This window comes from Anarrhichthys ocellatus, unplaced genomic scaffold (assembly GCF_004355925.1).
Source record: "Anarrhichthys ocellatus isolate YVR2014 unplaced genomic scaffold, GSC_Weel_1.0 scaffold17, whole genome shotgun sequence".
In the NCBI taxonomy this organism is placed as follows: Eukaryota; Metazoa; Chordata; class Actinopteri; order Perciformes; family Anarhichadidae; genus Anarrhichthys; species Anarrhichthys ocellatus.
Window position 1 is genome coordinate 7232139 of NW_022280047.1, and position 18295 is coordinate 7250433.

Sequence of the window (18295 nt, forward strand, 5' to 3'; positions counted from 1 at the left end):
ATGATTTCAAACACAGCCACAATGTGAAAGCGCTTTACAGGAGGATTTGGAGTTAAAATGTGATCTCACATGTGTGGGACTCTGTTCACTGCCTGAGGTCTTCTCTGGTCCACTTTGAGTCCTGGACTCCTTGTCAGGATCGGAAGAGTCTCCATCTCTCCTCCTTTCTGTGGTTGTGAACGTTTCAACTTCAATTTCTTCCTCTCTGATAGTTTTGAAAAACAGAAGACATGAGCTCGAGTCTTCCTCAGAGACAAAGTTCAAAAAGCTGGTGATCTTCTCCTCTTCCTCTCCATCTCCCCGGTCGAATAGTTCGCGGAAACAGTTGGAACCGTCCGCTATGTTGAACCCGGCTGAGACGCACTCTTGGATCCACTGCACTCGTACGTCGTTGTGGGCCATGTTCTTCAGTTAGTTAACATTGCGATACTGAAAATCATAAATTACTTTGTAATTAACGCGCGACTTCAAACGTTGTCGACATCACTTTACGGTTCCCAGTAACGTTAGCTTGAACTACTAACGGCAAGTTGCTCTGCTGCAGTTTATCGGTTTGACGTTGCCGCGGTAACCAACAAAAAGGTCCCGCGCCTACTGCTCGCGACCTTTGGATGAGAAAAGGGCTACGTTATGCCCAGAGTGATGACTGAAAGGCAGTTACCTGATCAGTCTGACGGTAGACTCTAACCGTTAGATGGACAACGTTACCAGTTAGGGGGAGCCAACTACATTAACACGCTTCGATTTTACCGAAGTAATAAATAAATAAAAATAGTAACTTGTGTTTCGATAGTTGTGTGTATTTTTTTTATGTAACAAAGCAAAACGAGACTACAAACTTAATGGCGTCCCGCCAGTGGGTTTTACATAGACAATGGATGAACATTGTAACCATCATTTATAGTTTTAGTTTTCATCAACGAGGTTCTGCAGAGTAACACATAGCCCACTTATCAAAACAAAGGTGCTTTGAACAACGGTCAGGCTATTTCCCATCCTGGGCTGAACGCCTGCAAACAAAATGTAGCTGCTTGAAGAGCGACAAACGTCTTGGTGTAGTTCCATGAAACTTTTCTAAACTCATACAATAAGGAATGCAGTTAAAGGCTTTCACGAAGAAATATATATAACTCAAACAAATCCAATTTATTATTGACATGACAATGGTTTTCTCAAAAGAATTGGAACATGAGTGTGTGTCAATGAAAAGAGATGATTCTTCATATTAAAACGAATGCTGAGTTTAGGGCTGCATTAGAAGAAAGCACAATACCCCTTCAACCAACCCATACAACATTTTAAAGTTAACTACTTAGGAAAATAATTACTGATCAACTGTTACTCGCCCTAATAAAACATTGACTGGCATTGTGTAACATATTGTATACGATTTAATACAGCCTGGGCATGGCGTTACTTATAAATAAAGAATCTTTCAAAGTAAAGGCTCCCGCCAGCAGAGGTGAGTCAACAAATGAGTGGAATGTTACATTGGTCAGTAAGTGACAGATGCATAGGCAGCACTGTGAATGCATACAAGTAAAAATCATATCCCCATCAACATTCATTTTTAATTCTGATACATCTTTAAAATACAATAAATTAAAAAATAATTCTGTAAAAGTATATACACATCACAATCCTGCCCGAGCACTTTTCAATACTAACAAGTCAAGATCCTCAGCACTGTTTTGTTACCACACAGGGAGACAGAAAAGAGACAGTATGTTGTCATTTGGTTGTACTTCTGTAAGGCACTCCGTGCAACAAAAGGTTGAGCAAGAGCAGGTGGCCCACTATATGAAAACCAGATCAGGAAATACAATAATATATTTTTTTTCTTAAAAATGTGGATGTTATTACTCCTAACTTACCTTATACTAAAATAATGTTTCTTTTACTTAATTATTTGAAGTTTGGCAGATGTGGTTTTCCAAACAATCAACATCAACAACTGTTACCAATAATGCTTCATTAGAAAATTGAAGGTTTTAGGGATATGGGGTACACTTTGATTTGGAACCTCACATTTCAACCTGCAGTGAAAATGTAAATGAGTGCAAACTGATCAAGGTTACATACATGAGCAATAAGAAAACATTTCTCAACAGTACACTCTAGTGTCTGCATGTTTTAAACTGTTGGGAGGGCAGTGCCTTTCAGTCCAGTCCAAGTCTGTGAAGCCAACTATAGAATTTCTTAACATAACACATTATAAAAAGATGACAAGAAGAATCATAATCTCCTCATGACTTCTCTAGAATGTGTCTTTATCAGCACAGGCCTTTTTGCTCGGTTTACCACCTACCACTATCGTCAGATAGTCCCTTCACAGTAAGCCATGCTGCTCAAAGCTGGAGGGCAAGAGAGAGAAGGAAAAGGGGCAAAACTTCACTCCAGTCCCACTGTAGAATTTATTCTGAAACTCCACCCTGAGGAAGAAACAAGCAGCTGCTATGAATATAAAACACTCGGATCATGCTGAGAACATTGGCCCCATCGGGGACAAAAGTACTTTTGAGGTTGTTGTCGTTATCTTACCAGTGCAGCCGGAGAGCATGAAGGAATGCAGACAGACCCTCCATCACCAAGAGGATGGTAACAGTAAGAACGGCAAACAGGCCAAACACAGGCACCAGGAATAAAACTCCGAGACGGGTGTCCATTCGTAGTGCTACTCGCATCACCATGGCCCACAGCACCTCTGATAGCTCTGTGAAAGCACAGAAATGCACGGGGGGGTGTCTTCAGGCATAGGAATACACATTCACAAAGGAAACATGAGCAGGCTGCAGTGGGAACTGTGTCCATGCTTTTAACATCACAAAACCTCTGTCTAAAGCTACTCGAGTTCTCAATACCTTTGTACACTCACTATGTGTTCAGTGTGTGCTTGTAGAGGTTTGAAGGAGGTTTCACTGCAAACCATCATACTCACGGGCATGTGCCAGACTCAGAGCCCAGAGCCTCAGGTAGGAGGCTGTGTTGGAGACGCAACCCAGACAATACTCTATGGTGTGGATGGCCTGATGCAGCAGCTCATCGGCAAAGTCAAACTGTCACAACAAAACAAAACTCACAATCATAGTCGGAAAACCAGTCAAACATAACAACGGTTGCTGGAAGTTTAATATTAACGGGTAACTATGCAGTTGTTTCGCTGTGCTGACCTCCTCTGTCTGGCGCTCTCCACTCGTGGAGAGATCGCTATGACTGCTGCCCTCCTCCATGTCCTGAGCCCTCATCAGGTACAGCTCCTCTTCACTGTTACGCCGCACACGCTCGTATCCCTGAGAACACACAAAGCAGCGTGTAACGAGTCGACAATTCTGTCTGATATCAAGGCAACAAATATTTGGAAACATATTTCACCATTTCAAAGCCTCACCCTGTACATTCCTGGGCGGTGGTTTCCATTGCGAAGCCAATGAAGGTAGACGGGTTTCCCCAGGAGCAACACGGGCACGGAGAGAACCGCAATGACCACCAGAAATACCTGCAGGCCAGTCTGGAAGAATCAAGACAACATTGTTATGATCTGTCTCAGTGACATCTGAAGTGTATTAAAGCTAATCTGTGTAGTACGAACAGAGACATACGTTTATTTCAATTGTCACATACATGAATCTTGACCCCTGCATTTAACCCGTCCTAAGCATTTTTAGAAGCAGTGGTCTGCTGTGAAGCGACTCGAGGAGATTTCTACATGCAGGAGAAGCCAGGGATCAAACCACCAACCTATGATAAAAGGATGAGCCACTCTACCTACTGAGTCACACCCTTTCTATTAGCGTCTCACCTGCCCCGGATAGAGGGGCTGCAATGCATCACCCTGCATGAGGAACATGTTGATGAAGTGGATGAGGATGCTTGGAGCATGTCTGGAGTCCTTCGCAGTGAAGACCAGCCACTTGTAGATGATCATAAACACCAGATAGCCAAACAGACACAGCAGGAACAGAAGCTCGGGGAGAAACACCAAGTACAGGTTGTGCTTCTTCCTAAAGTGCCTGTTTACAAAAATAAAGCAGGCGATTAGAAACTGTAACATCCAACACTAGATCATATACAAGTCAATACTTACAAGTGATTATAAGTGCTGAGGATGACCCCGAAGCTCATGTGTATGACGCCCAATATCACTGACATCTTCATCTTATAGGAGTTGAGAAATGTAAGGCGGTTGGTTGCCAAGTTCCAAATCTGTGCAAGGGAAAGATGACATCAAATCCAGAATTTGTTCTTGTTTTTTTATAAAAAATGATCAAAAATACAAAAAGTACAACAAGAACAACTGTCAGCTCCTTGGTTTTGCCACCACTGAGCAACAGTTTGTTCTCTGAGCACATGCTGGTGGAATTTAGCTAAAACAGATCTGAGGTTTGTTGGATTTAAATCACCAGATAAAATAAAAATACAATCCTGTTGTTTTGTCATGCGTCTGCTGATTTTGATAGTCCTTGTTGTTAATATACTAATATATTAGTATTAGAACATTACGGTACGATGGTCTCAACTCTTGGTTCAAGAGTTTGTTTTCAAATCATTCATTTATACTTTTTCGCTTACAAACAACCAAACACACATACATATATTCCCTTCAACCACAATCAGCAGGACAACTGACACATCATGCGCAGATTTAGTTTTCTTTGGGACTTACTCTGCCATGTCTCGTTTCATCACCCAAATCAACACACGAACTTCCTAGTAAACAAACGTGCACCTCTTCCCCCTCCCACCTCGACTGAAATCTGATCTCCTTCCCTTTCCGGCCTCGACTTTGCAGCACGTTGTGCACGGCCTGTCGGACACTAGTGGCTCCGTTAGTCTATATACAAACAAACACTACATTATGTTAATCACGTTGTCATATTGCTTATTACTATGCAATACTAATTGGATTTAGCGCCATGACACCACCGGCACATTTTGCTGATGTAGGCTAAACGTGTCATGATGACAAATGCCGGATCAGAGTTTACATAACATGAAACCGGTTTAACTCGTACACCGGCAAAATCTACTTTAAGTGCGCATGTCCTGGTGAAACGTTTACTGTGATTGGGAGTATGGTGAGAGCTTTTTGAAACCACCACAAGGATTAGAGGCAATGATAACATCTATCAGGTATTATATGACAAATCATGTCTTTCATGATGACTAGTCTACTCACCGGGTCAATGCCCAGAGGATACGGTCCGTTGAAAACTCCCGTGACATTTGGATCCAGAGTGAGAAAACGGTTCCCACCGATATCACCATTCCTTACAGAGCACAGAAGAACACCAGTGTGTTAAAAGTAGGTCGTCGTGGAACAAATTCACAACAGTCATCTTATCTCTACATCTTCAAACACATATATTAGGTTGTTCACAACATTCCTTCGTCGTGAAGTACTCACTTCCACACCTCGGCTCTGAACATGGCCGACACATTCCATCCGGAACCAAAGATGTTCAGGGACTTTGAGAAACAGTCATTGTATATAAGGCCGGTGTAGATGGAGAACAGGCCCATCAACAGGATGATATAACGCCCCTCAAAGAACGTGTTCCAGATCTGCAAATAGACGTCAAATCACTCACTTAACACACACACACACACTGCATGACACACGAATGAGTATCAGGTAAAAACTTTGCTCACCTCGTTCCTGGTGTTTTTAAGTTTGCGGTTGTTCTCGTACAGCACCATCCAGAGAGCAAACAGAGCCATGATGACGCCATGACCCAGATCCCCAAACATCACAGCGAACAGGAACGGGAAAGTGATGATTGTGAAAGGAGCTGCAAATGAGAAGGAGAAGAAGAAAACAAATCTAGATGAGTGAGCTTCAAACATATTTTATAAACTGTAACAAAATAAAATGTTACGGACATAAAGACAACAGGATATCAATCAGTGTAGCGTGAACTCGACCCAAACACACAAGAGGGAGTATTACACAGTTACAATAAAAGGATCTTTTCTTCAAAAGGCTGTTATGCAACACATTCATGTTACATCCTTTCAAAAAATTAATTCACAGAATCCAAAGGCTCCCACTCACCAGGGTTAACCTCTCTGTAATTGCCCACTCCATAAGCGTCCACAATGTTCTGGAAGCCAGAGGTTAGTTTGTTGGTCTTTATCAGAGTGGGGGGAGTGTCATTGGTGGGGATGCGATTGACAAAGGAGGGAACAGTCGCTCCGCTTTTTCTCTGAAATATCAACGGCAAATCAAAATGTCAGCATGTTTTCAGATATGAATAAATAACTAAACAAGAAGAAAAGGATTTAATGACCCTTTGTGGTTCAACAGTTTTGGCATAACGTAAATCAGTGGAGAGCCAGGTGTGGCTCTGTGATAAATAATCCTCTGAAGGAACAGTTATTCACATTGGTACATCTTTTTATCCCAAATATAGTCTGTCCTATGCAGCCTGCAGCAGAATGACCAGTGGCCATTCAGCACCCTTCCCTTTGGTCAAACTCAAGAGGGAAACATTAAAGCAATGTTTAATTCAGCACTTGCATTTATGATAACAATACTCCAGTTCATGAAGCAACTACCCCGGCTACTGAAACAGAAAAAGAAAGTCTGTCGTGAAGTAAAGAAGGGTTTCCTCACCGATCCTTCTTCTAGGGCTCTCCGCAGCGTGGGGATGTCATCGACAGGACACCAAACCTCAGCGATCAGACACTTGTTGGTAACATCAAAACTACACAGATTGAGAATATAGTAGATGGCCTTCATCTTCTTGACCTGGAGGACCCAGGTGTAGATGGATTCTGAGGCCTTAATCAAGACCTGTTTCAGGTAGTCCTCTGTCCTGTGAAGTACCTACAGAAGGTTAGAGATAAACAGGGCTCTGAGTGAGGTACAACGCACAACAGATATTCAAACGTTCAAAAAAAGAAAAAGTTTACAAACCTTGACATTTTTTTATAAATGTATATGATTGTGTATTGAACAGAGAGAAATAAACACAAAGTGCTTCGTGTGTGACTTTGAAGAGACAAAGAGCAGAGAAACAGTCGGGATCAGGGAGGGGCTGAAAATAAAACGCATGAAAGAGGGGAGAGAAAAAAAAAAAAAAAAAAAAGCTCAACTTTCAGCTGAGGTCTCATGTTGATCATGTGCTACAGGGCTTTGAGACACCAACTGATTCACTCTACAGACCCAGTAAAAGGAATCCTTGATAGCTTAACTGTAATTCAGTGAAAACTAAATTTTCTCAAAGCTTGTTTTGAAACATAAACTCCACCACCAGGAAAAAAAAAAAACAGCTGGAGAGCTCATATTTGAAATGATCTAGCTTATACTTTAACAAAGATGATGGCAAACACATGTAATGTAAGCCTTAGTGAATGACAAAGAGAGAAAAACAGGAAGAGTGATTGAACATCTAGATAATTAGATACTAGACAATAGACATACTGTGTGCAGGTCCTGAATGCGAGTTCTTAGTCCTTCCACAACATCATTCCTCTCCTCATTGCTACTGGGATAAGGATACACGTGACAGTGGTAGCTATGGAGGGAGAAAGTACGTTATTCATTCATTACAACTATAACTAAAAAACACATGAACAACAGGTATAAGCCACTGTCTGCCATTAAACCACGAGACAAAGTATTGTGGAATAATTACCAGTCACAGATCTTCTTCACTTTCTGACCGACCTGGTCTCCCCAGTAGGAGATTAAGAACACCACAGTCTTGGTCAGCTCCCTCTGCACACAGAGAATGAGAGGAAGTGTGTAAATCACTGATAAGACCCAGATGCTCATCGATAATAAAAAAGGAAGCGTCAATTTGGGCACGTTTTCAAGTGATGGTTACATTTTTCTGGGTATTTCAGAAAAATGAACTGAAGAGTTCATTCTTGATTTAGGTACAGCCCCATTGCAACTCAAAGTGTGTATGTTTCTGCCATAATATTTTATAGTACTGATATTGTTACCGGTGTGAAAATAACTGATGTTAATCAAGGCATGTTAATGTGCGAGTCCCTCTGCTGTTTTCTAAATATTAAGTATGATTTTACAAGCAGACTGTTCACACCGTGGGTTCGCTGGCAGGTTTCAAGGCACCCTATAGAGACTTTAAATCTTCATTTTATTTTCAGTTTTCTCCAGATTTGCCGGTCTGAAAAACGCCCTTTCAGTGTCAGAACGTATCGGCCGATACCCAAAGCTTTGGCTTCAGGTTTGGGTATCGGAGTGAAAATGTTGGATTGGTGCATCCCTAGTACAGATACAGAAGTTAAGATGCAATCGGTCATTACAAGCATTTCCTAGATGAGGCAAAAAAGTGTATTAATTAAAATAAGTTTACGATTGTAAATCGAGAACCCAACTTAGGAAGTGAGATACAGACATAATAAGTACTTCATGCAGTGGTGTCTTCTGCCTTCCTTGATGATATTCTAATATATTCTGAAGAAAATACCAGCGTCACTGTCACAGCTAGTAGCAATACTAGCCACATGCTACTGTGGCTGTAGTTCTGAAGGAAACTTCCCGTGCCAGCTTCATGTTTACTTCAACGGAGGAGCAATAGAAAGCATCCTGACTGGAAACACTATAAACTGCCATGGGATGTACATGGCCCAGGACAGGAGGGCTCTACAGCAGGTGAATAAAACCACCCACAACATCATTGTTACCCATCTACCGAGCATCAGGGATATTGGTGAAGAGCCCAAAAGATGTTAAAAGACAAAACCCACCCCAGCCACAGCCTGTTCACCCCGCTGCCATCTGGCAAGAGATACAGAAGTGTCTTCTTTCCTCAGGCTGCGAGACTCCTTTGTTCATCCTCCACCCCCATCGTATAACAATAAAACTTGTTTTTTTTGTCTTTTTATTATGTAGTAAAACGGGACTACAAACTGCATTTCATTGTGCAATGACAATAAATTAACCTTGTACAATTGTAAATAGACTTTAGCACAAATGGTGGACAAAGTTAGCGTTGAAAAACCTACCGTATCAGGATCTTCCAAATACTCGTCCACCTCAGCGTAGCTGAGGATGGTGTAGCCTTTACACACTCGCCACAGCATCCGCTCAAAGGCCCCGATCTTTGTCCTCTTGATGAGCCCAGAAATGAAACTGCAAGAGGAGGAGAAGGGCATTCACAAACAGCCTCACATATGTGCCTACATATGAACTTTAAATGTAACGTTTAATACAAAATATCACAATAATGACATCACAATAGTCTCAAGAAAATAATATAATTAAAAATGACTTAAAAAATGTTTTGTGTTGCTTTTGATAATATATTTCTAAACTCCTAAAGTCTTCTTTCATGCCATCACAAAAGAAAAACTTTTCTATGAAATATGTTAAAATATTATTGTTCCCTCACACCATTTCATTATGAAGTCTTGCTTACACAAACATATTCACACAGAGTTAAACTCCAGAGTTCCAATGGTTATCTGGGTAAACTAATGAGCTGGGAATGAGGGAGACCAAACACAAACGTAAACGTAATGCTGATATGACCAGCATCAGTTTGACCCTCACCCAAGTCTGGCTCCGAGCCTCTGCATGCTGCTGTAGTCCATCATTGTGTCTTTTTCCAGGAAGGGAAACTCCTCGTACTGAACTCGTAGGGGCTCTCGCTAAAAGTAAAGACAAGATGCCAGGCGGGTAAAAAAAACAAAAACAAATCAAGGACCAGATTATAATTGCCATATCATGAAAAAATGTGTTCGCTCTTTTACAAGCAAGATGGAAAGGTGTGTGTAAAGAATCCAGCTACAGAATGACATACTAACCTCTGATGATTTCTGTACAAAGTTGCGGCTGATGCGCAGCATGTGTGTGTACTCGGTCAGCTCCAGCAGATTCCTCTGCAGCTTCTCTTTGTTCCTGGTGACTTCTCCTAACTCTAATTCTAGCCTCTGCAGCTGCTCCTGTGAACACACACAAAGACACCCAGTGATAACTGGCATTACAGCCATAATAGTAATCATCATAAAATAAATTTCAGATTAAATCTACAGATTTTACACAGACTAGAGCAGAACAAAGTAAGATCCAGTGTTCTGCAGAGAGAAAGTACTCCACTACATTATTTTAGTTGCAGTGGCATTAACTCAACCCGCATTCAAAAGCTCTCCAGGAAAACTGCAATCAACATATATAAATATATAAATGATGCTCCATGAGAAAGCAACTAACCATTATAGCCATGACATGCTTGGGTAAAGGAGCCATTGGGTTCACATCTCCTTCTGGCAGTGAGATGTCTGCTTTCTTGACTTCCCTCAGAAGGTATCCTGTTAAAAATGAAGAGCAAACTTTCTAAGACACAAACATCTATTCAGAGCCTCCAAATACCAAGGCCAGCCTTTAATACAAACACTGGATCTAAAGCAAAGTGGGACAGTGGGCTAGTCTCTTCTCCTAATCTAATAATTTAGTTAGTTAGTTAAGTTAAGGCATGGCATTCATCTAAAACCAGCTGACATTTCTCATGACTGTAGGGTCGCTGGCTCAATGAAAGTTTCTACTGAGGCTACTTGCCCGTCTGCTTCGCTTCTTCAGTCCTATCACAGCTTTGTCTTAACCATGACTACAACTACACCTCAATGAATAGACACCTTTACTGGCAAACTGCATATCAAAGATCAAGATATCCTTACCCAGGATCCTCTCCATCTCTTCACATTTTTTAATCTCGTTGACATGTTTCCGCTGGAAGGCGTTAACACTGGGATTGAGCTGAAACAGTTTCGAGAAACATTTCAAGTCAAACGATGCATGATTACCAATCCTCATGCCCACGTGTCATTGATGCTGTGTGAACCAAACACATACAGTTGTGTGAAAAAGTGTTTGCCCCCTTCCTGATTTCTTATTTTTTTGATTGCCCCCTAAACCTAATAACTGGTTGGGCCACCCTTAGCAGCAACAACTGCAATCAAGCGTTTGCGATAACTGGCAATGAGTCTTTTACAGCGCTGTAGAGGAATTTTGGCCCACTCATCTTTGCAGAATTGTTGTAATTCAGCCACATTGGAGGGGTTTCGAGCATGAACCGCCTTTTTAAGGTCATGCCACAGCACCTCAATCGGATTCAGGTCGGGACTTTGACTAGGCCACTCCAAAGTCTTCATTTTGTTTTTCTTAAGCCATTCAGAGGTGGACTTGCTGGTGTGTTTTGGATCATTGTCCTGCTGCAGAACCCAAGTGCGCTTCAGCTTGAGGTCACGAACAGATGGCCGGACATTCTCCTTCAGGATTTTTTGGTAGACAGCAGAATTCATGGTTCCATTTACCACAGCAAGTCTTCCAGGTCCTGAAGCAGCAAAACAGCCCCAGACCATCACACTACCACCACCATATTTTACTGTTGGTATGATGTTCCTTTTCTGAAATGCCGTGTTACTGTTACGCCAGATGTAATGGGACATACACCTTCCAAAAAGTTCAACTTTTGTCTCGTCAGTCCACAGAGTATTTTCCCAAAAGTCTTGGGGATCATCAAGATGTTTTCTGGCAAAACTGAGACGAGCATTTATGTTCTTTTTGCTCAGCAGTGGTTTTCGTCTTGGAACTCTGCCATGCAGGCCATTTTTGCCCAGTCTCTTTCTTATGGTGGAGTCATGAACACTGACCTTAATTGAGGCAAGTGAGGCCTGCAGTTCTCTGGATGTTGTTCTGGGGTCTTTTGTGACCTCTTGGATGAGTCGTCGCTGCGCTCTTGGGGTAATTTTGGTCGGCCGGCCACTCCTGGGAAGGTTCACCACTGTTCCATGTTTTCGCCATTTGTGGATAATGGCTCTCACTGTGGTTCGCTGGAGTCCCAAAGCTTTAGAAATGGCTTTGTAAACTTTTCCAGACTGATAGATCTCAATTACTTTGTTTCTCATTTGTTCCTGAATTTCTTTGGATCGCAGCATGATGTCTAGCTTTTGAGGATATTTTGGTCTACCTCACTTTGTCAGGCAGGTCCTATTTAAGTGATTTCTTGATTGAGAACAGGTGTGGCAGTAATCAGGAAACTGATTAATTGATTATCAACATAGATAACGATAAATGTAATGGTTGACAACTAATCTAGTAATCGTTGCAGCCAGGTGTAAATAGGATAGCTATGACTTCCTTCTCTAAGTTACAAGAAGAAAATAGCCACATCTGCTTTCATATGAAGTATAATTCTTTAGACTTAGGTGCACTTTGTCGAGTGCTTTCGATGTTTGCAAACTCAGCAGTAAGTTTCAAAGTGAGACATTACTTTGTTTAAGGAGATCACAGTTTGTCTTTTTCGGGACTTACGTCTCTGAACTCCACGAGCCCCAGCTCTCCCAGTTCACTGATGCAGTCGTACGCTGACCCGGACTGTAGGAACAGTTGAGCCAGACACATCTCCTCACCGCGGAGCAGAGAGCTCATGTTGACAGCTCGGATAGTTCACCTACCTGCTGACGGTGAGCCGACGGGGCTAATCTTAGCAAGCTAACTAATGCGGCTTCTCTAAATTGTAGCACATTAAGGGCGATTAGTCAAAGTCCTGGTTCGTGCTTTTAACGCTGTAGCTCCGGTGATGATACAATGATTGACTTGCATAACGCTGACTTCAGATAGCTAACGTTACCGACGCGGCTGAGGCTGTTCCTGCTAGCTAAAGGGCTAACTTAGCAGCTGTGTCTTTAACTCTTGGAAAAAAAAACTTGTTTCGAGAAAGTTGAATCTGAAATAGTGACTCAACCGGTATTGAGACCGCTAACGTAACATATTCAATCATGTAGTCGCGACTCATCTGCTGGTTTATGAAGTATTTACTTCTCTTATCATATCCATGGTACTCCACGTCACTTGTCTAACGTTAACTGTTGAATACAATCAACTTCCACAGTTCCTCAGCAGTGGATGTAGCTTTGACCAATCACCGCCGCCCCCTGGAGTCTGCGCACTACACGTTTCCTCTCTGCGTATGAGAGCCCTCAACGCAGTCTGAAGGCGAAGATAAACACATGCTTGATTGATAGTTTACATAAATAGACAACGCAGTCTGAAGGCGAAGATAAACACATGCTTGATTGATAGTTTACATAAATAGACAGTCAGACCTAAATAAGCCTAGCAGTCTGAACAGGCTATATTACAAAAAACAAAAGTATTCATGGTCCAGTAACTGTTTACCATAGTCCTGAGACTAATTTAAAAAGGTGTGTAAAACACTGCACAAGTATGTGGAATTTTTTCGTGAATAATCTTCTCAAGGATGATGTTAGTTGTCATTAATGACACAATATCTTATTATTCTGTAAATATTTTTCTGGTACTCTGCAGGACTAAACCCTTATATTATCACGGCTAGATCAACCTATGACGGGGGACCGGTAAAAAAACATTTAAAGACCAAGTTTGAGAAAACAAAAAAAAAAGTGGAAATGAGGGAGAACAAGGAAATAAGACAGATGAGATACACGTTAATCTAATAGCACCATTGAGTTGGATTAAATATTGGGTTATTCAAACCTATCAAAACGAATGTTGATGTTGTGATCGAAAGTATGAGGGATTGAGCCTAAAAACAAGTCATAAAAAAAATATTTTTATTACAAAATTGTGCACCAATTCAACAATTTTCAGTCTACAAACATATAACCATCTCAAAACCATATTATTATATAAAGTATCTGATGTAAAAAGGTGTATTTACATTTCAGTGACATTTAAATACATCCTCTTGGTTAGCCTCTCACTCTCCCAGGGTTTTAGAGTGCGACACTAGGTCCATGCCTGTCGGATCTGTCTCCACGGAGTCCCAAGAATCGAGGCGGTGATAAAGAAGAAAACTAAGATGAGGCCCTTCGCCAGTGACTGAGAATATGGCTCACCTGGGGAGGATAAAAGGTGAAATAAGTCAGTAATGGTACCGTCAGGATCTATTTTCATACGTAAGCAGTGATTCTCCCAGAAATGTTTCAGAGCTGTAGTTCCAATTTAGTGAATGATGAACTACAAGACACAAATAAACACTAGACAGTTTACCTAGGACTAGATAAAGGCCCACCTGTGTAATACTTTGTGATGGGAAAGGCGAGCTCAGGCCAACACACATCATTCCTGTTACAGTCATACTCTGTAAAGTTGACCTGGAACCTGGAGTAAAGAAGAAAAAAAACATCACGCTCTAGGTTAGAATCAGTCAGGCAGCTCATAGATACGGTAGTTGTTTTGGGCTCAAGTTAACAACTCTCTTCAGAAAGGTCCATCTTGCCTGGTTTCTGGTGGTCCTGTGTTGATGGGAACGTCAGTAAAGGTGACTGAGGAGGTGATGGGGAACAACTTAGTCTCTAATGGGTCCATACACGGAGAGACATCCCCTCCTCCACAATCCAGTGCCCAGTGGGACAGGCTGTAGCTACACATGGCCAAAATAAGATCCATGTTTTACATCGACTTATAATACTAATGGAAATGAGGACACATGGTGACCTAGAATGATTAACGGCTGCAGTGAAAATGCAATTTACACTGTGCATTTCGATGAGTATACACACCTGATTTGCAAAACATGGATATTCCTTTGAGGTATGCCTTCTACCATGCCGGTGATAAGACTCCAAACATGGATATGCTGGTGAGATGGAATCCCATGGCACGAACTTGTGGTGTCTTCCATAGTGGTGCTTGAGTTCAGTGTCACATCTGGAATTCATAGGTTTGTGTAACATGTCGTTAGAACGTAAATAAGAAGTATCAGAAATACGCCACAGCAAAAAGATATCTATCTATCTATCTATCTATCTAGATATTCAGATATCTATCTATCTATCCATCCATCTATATATATATATGAACTGTACAAAAATAAATCTTTGCACAAATTGTTTCTTGGCTTCTACTTACAGCTAATGTTCACCCAGTCTGTCATTGTTAGAGGATCTGGATTTCCACTCTTTGCCACATACGTGGCTGTAATCAAAGCAGCCTGGAGAGAAGCAACAGCCTCTCTGAAAGGGGAAAATACATTATATTTGAGTTCAACACAAATACCTAATGGATGAAAACATGAGCTCATGCTGAGCTACTGACCTCAGGAGATCACACTGAGTCAGATTCTGTCGGCTGACAGGGAGCAGACATCCAGATGTTGAATTCTCCCCAAACAGAACTGGTTTCATCTCAGCAGTGGAGCAAAGTCCATCACTCACTGTTACCCACATCAGAAAATGATGTCGTCTTTTAGTCAACTTGTTTTGGTTGAAATATACATAATTCATCATTACACTAAATGCAGTGAGCCAATAGTCCACAACATGTCTTAATGGGTTTTACCTGGTTTCCAAACATTAATTGACGTCCTCTGTACTGAGCCTGTATTATTGTCCAACGTGTCCAGAGTTCCAGCAATAACAGGCCTTCCCACCTGATAACCTGTCATTTAAAGTGTTTGCGTGTTACCCACTGTAACAGGCCCTGTGAACTATTTTCTTCAAAACAATTCACTTCAGCAACATTTCTCAGGACTACGTATTTTATCTTGCTCTCACCTGGATTTCCCGAGTTGGGTTCACCCATTAGTTTTCCATTTAGAAACACGGCAGAATACCTTGTAGTTAACGCCACTGTTCGGGAGACAAAAAAGCAGAAATTAGCCTAAACAATATCAAACATATCTATTAACTATGATTGGTTATCAGCCAAATCATGGGCAAGCGTTATGGGCACTTACCACTTGTATTTAAAGTGATCGCCCCAACGATGTGAGTCACTGTGATACTTGTGATGCCATTTCCTTTCCAGTAGAATTTGTAATCCAGTGCTAAGGTCACGCTCTCACATACCAGCCCCTCATCTTCAGAGAAATACAAACAAGTTTCAATATTTAGGTTAACCGTCAGTTTAAGGTGTTTTAGTAATGATATGTTGTTCTCCGTACCTGATGTGGCATCTGTGCTTGAAATAAACTGACTCATGTCAATGGCCACTTCATCAATTACATCCACTACAACATCACCTGGAATACATGCAAAAAAGAAAAGAGATTGAAGGCACATGCATTCAAAGAGCTGCAGAACGTATCAACATACAGTGTGTTTAGCAGGTAATACAAACCCCCTTGCCCATTCTTCACTGTAATACTCAGATCTGTTGGTCGTGTCTGGAAGGGAAATCCAGTTGGACAGGAGCGTAGCACAGTTACACACTTGACTTTGAAATTTTTCAGAAATGCTACAGGAGCACTGTTTACACACTGCCCGAGCACCTTCTGTGGAACAGAAATATAAAAGGCATTAGTGATTACTGCTCTAAAAAAAGAATTATTAAAAAAACAACATACACACAACTAACCTGTGGAATAGTGAAGTACTTTTCATTGAATGAGAAAATGGGACTTCCTTGAATATAAGCAGTAACTGGCAGTGGAGCTGACAACACAGGGCTTTGGAAGGATGGGCCAGGTTTAGATGTGCTATACAAGTTAAAGGACAAAAGATCAATGATGAAAACATGACACAAAAATACATAAATTAACAAAACAATACAAAAATATAACATATATTCAATCATTTCTCACATTTTGTTCCCCTGGTAAAAGAGCCCAAGGTAAGGGTTGTTTTCAGGTGGAGAATTGACACATAAAAATGGAAACCAATCTGGGGAGTTTTCAGAGGACTGCACAGAGCACTGATAACCTGGAGCAGGAGAGGCCTGTCCACCAAAGGGCCCGGGGAGACAGTGGGAAACAAACAGCTTCAACTCTTCAATGGAGCATTCCTGTTAAGAGTGGAAGACAAATCGGTCATTGTTGATTAATACAGAAGGAAATACATGTGTCAAAAACGCACTGTTCTCTTGTGAAAATAAAGTATGGCAACGATGTAAATACCTTGTCACAGCAGCAGCGTACATCGCAAGCTCTGAATGTGAGGTCACAGGGACAAGAGCCCAGGGGTTGGTACACTTGGTTTGGAATGACTGTTTTATTATCTGAAATGGATAGGAGATTTATATCTATTACAAAAGTGGAACTCTCCGAGTGCTTACATCCTGTATGAAAGCCCATTATTAATGAGTTAAGTTTCATTTGAATCACCAGATCCAGCATTCGCAGGAACCAACAGGGCGTGTATCTTGGCCTGGATCAGCAGTGAGGCCTGAGGTGTGCTGCCCACACAGGCAGACACCTGAAGGGTCTCCAGGACACACAGGGGCTTTGGACAGCAGTCTGTGTCCGTCTCATTGTCACCACACAATCGCAGATTTTTTTCCAGTCTCAGCTGAACCCGAACTGCGGTCTGGGGCACCAAATGAAACAAACATGAAGAAAAGTGGATGGACACACTATCAGCTCTATAGTGTTTGGCGGTTTGTATTAGATTAAACCCTGTCTAACTGTACCTTACTAAAGCATTATTTAAATTTCCGTGAATATAATGTAAAAGTTCAGTGTAAGGACAGCTTTTTCTCACCTTTCCCACCTGCTCCGTTGTGAGCACCCACTCAGTTAAATCACTTCTACATGATGGAGAACCAATGTGTCCTGTAAAAGAAAACAAACCATAACCAACCACCTAAATCTGGCCAAACAAACATTACACAATCACAGTGCAGCCACACCTTTGCCTTCCTTCTCGTTTTTGTCAGCCCCTGAAACGTTAAACGTTTAACGTTACCTGTTGTATTAACGTTACCTGTTGTATTAGATGGATATACTGATCTCACATTCAGAGAAATGTCCGACGTGTGTCCCAGCAGAAGGGCAGTGACAATTGGTCCAGTTGCAGTAAGATGTGATGGTTGGAAAACTGTTTAAAAACCGTCAACATTTCTGTTTACTGCTTCACATGTTAGCTTCATAAAATGATTTAATGCGTAACACAACTCAACGGACGTTAGCACGATTGTCTTCTAGCTTTTGGCTACTACTCGCGTTAGCTAGGTGTGGTTAGGTTACGTCAACATTAGCTATTTTAATGTAAATCTGAATGAATTGTGCTTAGAGCGTTATGTATAGTAAGGTCTTACCGACAGTGTTTTGCGTGTGAGTCAAGGCGATGAAGAGTATAACACAGGTAACTTGGCGTGAAATGAATACACGGGAAAGGACCATATCAAGCACGTTAGCCATTTGGTTAAAGTCAGATTATAAAGGCGACATATTTGTAAACTGTTAGCGATGTCTTGGCAACCCAGATTTTAAACCAATCACCGCCTAGAAAAGTTCTTCTTCTGGGGAAACAGGAGAAACAAATGCATATTTAAATGCTCTTCAGCGACCCCATCTGGTGTGGAGTAGTAGATGCAACTACAGCCACACAATAGTTAGAATCC

General features: G+C 41.5%; 3 protein-coding genes across 3 annotated transcripts in view; all 3 read right to left on the minus strand.

Annotated features, from left to right (window-relative positions):
* dnah10 (dynein axonemal heavy chain 10) overlaps positions 1-1029 on the minus strand; it is a 30855-nt gene extending 29826 nt beyond the window's left edge. The window contains exon 1 of the mRNA XM_031856388.1: positions 70-1029. Coding sequence (XP_031712248.1) covers positions 70-402 — 333 coding nt within the window. The 5' untranslated portion in view covers positions 403-1029. The remainder of the gene's footprint in view (positions 1-69) is intronic.
* A 96-nt stretch (positions 1030-1125) lies between these two features.
* atp6v0a2b (ATPase H+ transporting V0 subunit a2b) lies at positions 1126-12862 on the minus strand. Its single transcript, XM_031856435.1, has 20 exons — positions 12284-12862; positions 10648-10726; positions 10184-10281; positions 9778-9915; positions 9524-9621; positions 8977-9103; positions 7638-7720; positions 7424-7517; positions 6614-6826; positions 6053-6203; positions 5650-5789; positions 5405-5562; positions 5177-5267; positions 4085-4203; positions 3800-4010; positions 3389-3508; positions 3171-3290; positions 2939-3056; positions 2542-2713; positions 1126-2432 (listed from the first exon to the last, which is right to left on the minus strand). The coding sequence occupies exons 1-20, from the start codon at positions 12398-12400 to the stop codon at positions 2330-2332; spliced, it is 2550 nt and encodes an 849-aa protein (XP_031712295.1). The 5' UTR covers positions 12401-12862; the 3' UTR covers positions 1126-2329.
* A 620-nt stretch (positions 12863-13482) lies between these two features.
* Positions 13483-18142, minus strand: tctn2 (tectonic family member 2). The gene is made up of 18 exons (XM_031856458.1): positions 17990-18142; positions 17656-17769; positions 17434-17504; positions 17058-17259; positions 16851-16951; positions 16539-16738; positions 16313-16433; positions 16076-16229; positions 15900-15977; positions 15693-15815; positions 15511-15585; positions 15296-15394; positions 15053-15170; positions 14867-14970; positions 14518-14665; positions 14235-14378; positions 14028-14116; positions 13483-13851 (listed from the first exon to the last, which is right to left on the minus strand). Exons 1-18 carry the CDS (start codon positions 18090-18092, stop codon positions 13742-13744), a joined length of 2154 nt encoding a protein of 717 aa, XP_031712318.1. The 5' UTR covers positions 18093-18142; the 3' UTR covers positions 13483-13741.
* Between the last annotated feature and the right edge of the window lie 153 nt (positions 18143-18295).

Bases quoted from the DNA above. Each gene is read 5' to 3' on its own strand.
- atp6v0a2b (XM_031856435.1), bottom strand. From the start codon at position 12,400: ATGAGCTCTCTGCTCCGCGGTGAGGAGATGTGTCTGGCTCAACTGTTC. The intron at 10,727-12,283 runs GTAAGTCCCGAA...AAACTGTTTCAG, and splicing joins GGCTCGTGGAGTTCAGAGAC to CTCAATCCCAGTGTTAACGC. The intron at 3,057-3,170 runs GTCAGCACAGCG...TTGTTGTGACAG, and splicing joins GAGAGCGCCAGACAGAGGAG to TTTGACTTTGCCGATGAGCT.
- tctn2 (XM_031856458.1), bottom strand. From the start codon at position 18,092: ATGGCTAACGTGCTTGATATGGTCCTTTCCCGTGTATTCATTTCACGC. The intron at 17,505-17,655 runs GTAACGTTAATA...TTTCTTTTACAG, and splicing joins ATATCCATCTAATACAACAG to GACACATTGGTTCTCCATCA. The intron at 15,978-16,075 runs GTTTGTATTACC...CATGTATTCCAG, and splicing joins AGTGAAGAATGGGCAAGGGG to GTGATGTTGTAGTGGATGTA.